The sequence below is a fragment of the Haplochromis burtoni genome, unplaced genomic scaffold (genome assembly GCF_018398535.1).
Source record: "Haplochromis burtoni strain Fernald_Lab_line unplaced genomic scaffold, NCSU_Asbu1 Contig_101, whole genome shotgun sequence".
Classification (NCBI taxonomy): Eukaryota; Metazoa; Chordata; class Actinopteri; order Cichliformes; family Cichlidae; genus Haplochromis; species Haplochromis burtoni.
In genome coordinates, this window is record NW_024582462.1 from 1,570,887 (window position 1) to 1,577,745 (window position 6,859).

At 40.1% G+C, this 6,859-nt stretch overlaps 1 protein-coding gene across 3 annotated transcripts in view; it reads left to right on the top strand.

The window, feature by feature from the left end:
- LOC102309076 (enhancer of polycomb homolog 1) overlaps window positions 1-2,275 on the top strand; it is a 36,923-nt gene extending 34,648 nt beyond the window's left edge. For all 3 annotated transcript variants that reach the window (XM_042223099.1, XM_042223098.1, XM_042223097.1), the window contains one exon: window positions 76-2,275. In XM_042223099.1, coding sequence (XP_042079033.1) covers window positions 76-148 — 73 coding nt within the window. In that variant the 3' untranslated portion in view covers window positions 149-2,275. The remainder of the gene's footprint in view (window positions 1-75) is intronic.
- Window positions 2,276-6,859: the final 4,584 nt, after the last annotated feature.

The window sequence follows — 6,859 nt, forward strand, 5'->3', positions numbered from 1 at the left end:
ACAAGTGGCACATAAAGTGTGTGGGAGAAAAGTTTGAAGAACAGCAGGGATTAATGTTTTTCTTTGTCTCCACAGGGAAAATCACGATGAAGAGAAGCCAGCACTGAACAATATAGCAGACAACACAGTGGCCATGGAGGTGACGTAGTAGCGGTGCAGCAAAGAGTCCGCTCTTTAGGTGCTGTGCATCGTAGCATCGGGAATGCAAAAGGGACGGCAGGACTCGGACTCGCAGACCGGACGTGTGGCCACGGCCGCTCGCAATTCTCATCTCTCTCATACTTTTTAAACCTTTTCTTTCTTCCCTTTTGGTTTTTTTTGTTACTGTTAAAAGTAAAATATTGACACCTGTAAATTATGAATATGGCAAAGTTAGTATCTGTACAGTAACTTCATATTTGTAATATCCTCCCCACCACCCAGTGTATATATACTACTTGAATACAGAACTGTCCATTTGTGATGTTTTGCACTTGGGAGTCAAAGGAAAAAAAAAAGTGAGCCAAGTAACTTGTGGCGAGTGTGAGAGACGTGCGAGTTGTATAGAGAAGAGTTTTATTACATCATGTGCATGGTGCGGAGCCTGCTGTTTTTATCTATTTATTGTGCTGTGTTTACAGTTTCTTTGTTTTGTTTTTTTAATTTTTGTTTTGTTTTGTTTTGATTTTTATTTGTACACTGTACCTTTTGTTGGTTCCTGTGCTGTAGTAAATGTTAGGTAGCTACGGACTCCTGGGTATTTTTGTATATTGTGAACACAAAGCAGGTCTCACCCCCCCTACAAACACAAACACACACAGATTTATTTTGGCTCCCCGTGCTTCTCTCTGTGGATCGTGTTAAAATCAGTGGTGACATACATACAGACAGACCTGGAGGCCAGGAGAAGTGGGTGGAGGAGGTGGTTGAAGAGGAGGTGGTGTGGTTCCCTCATGGAGAGGCACTCCTCTCTTCAGGGGGCTTCCATTAACATTATCCCAATTACAAGTAACAAAACAGGGATGAAGTCTCTTCCCAGAAGCTTCTGCCGCTTCTGATTTAAGCACTATTGTATTTTTTCTTTTTTTGATGGTTTTGATGAATATCAATGCTGCTTTTATATTTTATTTGTTCTTTATGGGGTTGTCCTTCATTTTCATGCAAGCGGAGTCCCCCGTTTTTGTATTTGTTTTATCCCACAAACATTTTTTATGTAAAAGAAAATCAGTTATTTTTGTATTTTTTTTTTTCCTCTCTCTTGTGGTAAACTTGATTGTAAGCCTTCGTTCATTGAAAGACTTCATTCTTTTGTTTGTTTGTTACTTGTTCATGCATAGGTGATAAGGGAGGTGAATGGACAGTAATTGCTGTACGTGTTTCGTCATTCCAGTTTTTAATAACAAAAAATGCTAATGAAGGGGCAGAGAGTTGTGAGAAAGCATCTGTTCTCTCCTCTCTTCCCTTTTCTTCAAGTTCTTTTTTTTTGTTTTTTTGTTTTTTCTTTTTTTTCTTTGAAAAAAGAATCTCCAGACGGCTGCAAGGCCAAAAACCACAAGTATTGGGTGCCTTCCTTTGGGGAATTTTATGTTCTCTCTTCTATGAAGAGTTAGGCACAAAGGCAGCATTACTTAGTAGTGCTTCTCGTCTTTGTCAGAATCTGAATGCCCAGTCCAATGGCAGGATATATCCTTGAGGTTTACTTGTCCCACCTGGAGGCTGAAAAGACTAAAAAAATGTGACAAAACTCTCACTAAAATAAGACAATAAAGCCCAGGGCATTAAATGTGATTTGTTCAGACCCTTCTTTTATATGTGTGTGTCTGTGTGGGTGTTTTCAAGGTTGCCAAACTGTACAGATAATACAAGTGAGGTTAACTTTGGTTTATCTGCGAGTTTACTTGTACATGGTCAGAAATGTAAAGGGTATACTTAGGCACCCACTATCAGGTCTAAAACAATTGTGACACTGAATTCCTCAAGCAGTTTCACTGATATTTACATTGGAAGTCTTACTGAACAGTATGTTCAAATTACACATATGAATGTCATAAATAATGTAGGATATTAGTAGTTTGATATTTAAGCTCTGGCTATACAAGTCGGCCACGCCAATGTTTTACCCATGTTTTAAATAAAGTCTTTGGGTTAAAATTTAAGTCAAATTACTAAAACTGACTTGGATCTTTCAGAAATACTCATTACTTTATTCTGTTGCATGTAAGGAAAGATTGATAGCTCTCACAAGTGTGATTCTTTACACTTTAGTTGTGAGATGGGAGTACTGTGCCCCCTCCCCCAAAAAAGCAGTGCCCTTACTTTATTTTTGTTTGGGGTTATTAGTTAGCTTAAACTAATTCTGAAGGTCTTTCAAAGTTTTTCTGTGGACATTGGCTACTTTTTCACTCATTTCAGTTTTTGTACTTGTTTTTTTTTTTTTTGTTTGTTTGTTTGTTTGTTTTGCTAAGCAACTTAATGCAAACCTATGAATCATGACCATAAAAAGGCACCGAAGTAAAAGGATGAACCAGTGTCTCCATAAAAGAACCAGTTTTAGATTGTAATCCTTAGCCTGCCAGTAACAAAGTGCCTGTCACAAAACACATGATTTGTTCCCATTTCAGTGTAAAGGCCAACACAGGCACAAAATAGCATTTCTGCACCAACAAGGCCATTCCTGAAGAACTATTAGCCAAAATCCATTATAACCAGTGTTGGGAAGGTTACTTTTAAAATGTATTCCACTATAGATTACAGAATACATGCCCCAAAATGTATTTTGTAACGTATTCCATTACGTTACTCAATGAGAGTATACTTTGGATTACTTAATATATTATCATGCTGTTTACAACTACATGAATGCACTATTGCTGTGTGATTTATTACTTTTACTGAAGGTTATTCGCCATACCAATAGCAACTAGATTTTTAAATCTTAATATAAAATGAGTAACAGTAGGGTGGACATTAGGTAAGCACTTTTTGCAGCAATCTCATATAGAAAACTATTCTATATGAGATTCTATATGATATAAAACGGCTCCGCAGCTCCGAACCATAAAGGCATAAAACCGTAAAGAGACCTCCGGCTAATACGTCGGGCTCCGTGTCGGGCTCGTAGCCGAAAACTAGCTTTACTTTGTTTTTGGGGTCAACTTTGTATATGTGTATATATATGTATATATACATTTACATGCTTCCATCTCCCGTTTCTGGTCGGTGACATCTCGTACTTTTCGACTCCTTTTCTCCCTCCTTTGTGCTCACAGACACATAAATGATACAGTCCATTCTCCCTGCAGCACGGACTACACTGCCCATGAGGCTACATTCTTTAGGGCTATGCCTGTAACACTCTGCCTATTGTCTTCATATTAAATCATTTTTGTGAATCATTTTATAAAATATTTCTTCACATCATTATGCGGGCCGCAAGTAGGGGTGACATGAGAGCCTCTTAATGCGCGTTTTCGTTTGTTTTCCACCAGCCTGGACACCAAAAATAGAGTTCATAGCCTTATGAAACAGGAAAATACAGCTGTGTAATCCATTCATTTCAACAAATTAACTGTATTCTGAATACCACCTTTTAAAATGGTAACTGTAACGGAATACAGTTACTCATATTTTGTATTTTAAATACGTAACGGCGGTACATGTATTCCGTTACTCCCCAACACTGATTATAACTTAGCAGTCCAGTGTGACCTTAAAAGATTGGAGGAAAATAGACAGTTGGAGGACAAAAGATGTGTCAGGGGTTAAAAAATAAGCTCAGCAGATGAACAATATCTAAAACTCCTTAAGAAGCGGGTGGCGGGGCAGGGCAGCAAAGACCTGACACAGATCTGACAGATGCATGAGGCCCTTCAGTTGATGTATCTATTGTTCACTGAAGCCTCAGCAGAAATGGTCTTGGTGAATAGGTGATTGTTCTAAACGTCCTCTGGCATTAACATCAGCACAAAAACTGTGTGCCATAAGCTTTAAAGCAAGTGTGGCCACTCTTTCAATGATGAGGATATGAAAGGAGCACTGGTTTGTAAAAGGCAGACAGCCACCTCTGAACCAAAGAAGGGGCCTAAGAGTACAATATTTGCCATCTTTTAGTGCTGTGATTGCAGTCATTTCTCCAGTTCCTTGTGAACAGCCCTTGGGATTAATAAGTTGGTTTCACAATAGTTGATGTGCAATCTTGTGGCTCACTGTTATGCAGCTATCTTGTTTATAAGGTTGGGGAACCCTCCAGTCACCCAAGTTTAAGAAGTCAATTTGATGAGTATTTATCAGACTGAAAATGTTGCATCCAGATCAATGAAAAAATGAAATAAATATATGTTAGAAATAATTCTAAAAATTGATAAAAGACCAGGATGATCTAACTTAATTTATTATCTAATGAAGTGGATATCTCCCCTTGGTAGATTGCAACCTTAAATCAAAGATCTAGTTTAGCCTGCCCAGGACAGCAGCACCACGGCAGGGCCAGGCCTTGGTTAAAGAAGCTAAACTGATCTGCCTTCTAATAGGCCCACCAACCACACTGGGGCTCTGAGAGTTTGGTGCCTTGTGGTTGGGTGGCAGTCAAGGGGCAAAGATCCTTGCAGACTCTTCAGCTTCCAAAACTAGCTTGAGGTACATGGCATTGACTCCTCCAAGGTGATGTTATTCATGCATGTCCTTCGAGGAGGAGGTCCTGGGGCAGACTAAGGAATCACTAGAGAGATCCATAATAAATAAAGCTTATATCCTGGCAGTTAACTGCAGGTTTCTTCCTGTTAAAGAGGAGTTCTTCTTCCCCACTGTCACCAAGTGCTTCTGTTGGGGTTCTCTCTCTAATATCATAGACTCTATAAAGACCACTTAAATGGCTTGCTGTGAACTGGCAGGATATAAATAAAACTGAATTGAAAAACTTCAAAATAGTAGTTCACAAACCAGTGGGTGAAAACCAGAGATGGGCAGTAACACGTTACAAGTTACAAGTAATGTGTTACTGTAATCCGATTACTTTTTTCAAGTAACAAGTACAGCAAGGGATTACTATTGCAAAAAAGGTAATTAGATTACTGTTACTTTCCCGTAAGCACACTGCGTTACTGCGTTACTAAAACCGTGATTTTTTGCGAGAGTGTCTCATGACAGTGACGTGAGCGAGTGCGACGTTCGTGGCAACAGCTGTGTGCAGATCAACAATGGATCATATATCGAGTGCGGGAGAGAGTATGAGCGTGCAGCATTTAAAGCGTGGAAGTACTGACCTTACTTTGAGTTTGATTCCGTAAAAAGTGACAAAAACATTAGTGTCCGCTGTTCACTGCGTGGGAAGAAAACTTCTTTTTACAGCGAAAAAACCTTTTTCCATTTGATTACATTTTATATGATGGATTATGCAGAAAAAGTAGAATTGGGCTGAAAGATCTATTGCTATTAAGGTTGTAAATCATGTTTTTAAACTTTTTGGGGGAAGTAATCAGTAATTAGTTACTGATTACTTTTTTCAAGTGACTTGACCAACACTGGTGATAACACAGTGGCTATGTCGTTGTTTTATATCGTCTATGGTGGGATCACTCTGCAGCATGGTCTCTAGTTACCTTTATGCAGAGCATATCTAGCTGTTTCCTGTTTTCATGCTAAGCTGATACCTCAGCTACATATTTAATCTTCTCATCTAACCTTTAGCAAGAAGGCAAAGAAGGGGAAATATCACCTTCAAATCTCACCAAACAAATAAGAATACATCTCGCTGGTGCAGAAACGAAAACTGTCTGCAACAGCTTCAGTCGACTCAGCGCCCCTTCCTTTATTTACAGTTGGCTCTTTATCAGCGTTCGAGCATGAATAAAACAACACAAATCCAGCGCAGAAACTCAGCAGTGTAGATATCTCTTTCTCATCACGGGCCAAATTACTCCCAAGTTTTTCAATTTAGCTGCGCTGGAGCGCTGCCAGCATTATTCAGTCACAGATTACTCAGTTGCAGAATTGAAATCATTCAACAGTGAGACAACTGGCCCAGTGCACAATCTGCAAGGTGGGCGTTAACCCTGCAACATTTCTCCTCATTACTACAGCAAGCATTTTTTTCTTCTTGCCTTTTTGTGGCGAGACTTGAAATAAAGTTGTTTTTCTCATCAGCTCTGAAATATATCACCAGTGTCATCAGGGGGTGAATAGCTGCAACTGTAGCTCATATCTTGATTTTTTTCCCCCATTAAATTCACTGCACACCCCCCACCCACCACAACCACCGCCCCATTGTGACTTATGTGCATGAGTCTGCAGCTGCTTTTTCAGGAGTAATTTAGTATTTAAGGGAGTAAACCATGTGCAAGGTGACCATGTTTGTTTTGTTTTTTACAGGGGGTTGAGTAATTCATCTTCTCAAGTTGCATTCTCAGAAGTTTCAAATTTACAGTTTCCTCACACATTTTGTTTTCTGCCAAATTCCTCTACAGTCATAGCACATCATGGGCAAGCGAGATCTAAAGGGGTGATTGGCGTCACAGTGCTGACAGCACTTTGCAGCTGTTGGCCACCCCTGGATCAGATATCCCCATCAGGGTGCAGGGCCGGGCCTGCTAACACTGCTCACACTTTTTCTGTCTCCCAGCAGACAACAGGTGTAAAGCCGGAGGCAGGAGTTCATGTGGTGGTGACTGACGGTCTGGCTCTGTGAAAGGTGACCCCACTTTCCAAGTAACCGAGAGCATAAAATGACACGCACGCCTAATTACTAGCAGGAACGAGGATGTCAGGATTTGAATCCTCAGTTTAACAGCCAAGCGGCGTTAATGTGGGGAGTTTGTTTTCCCCGCTCTGCGGTGGTTAAAAATACTGATCCCAGTGCTGTGGCTTTAGCCGGAGCCTCTCTTCT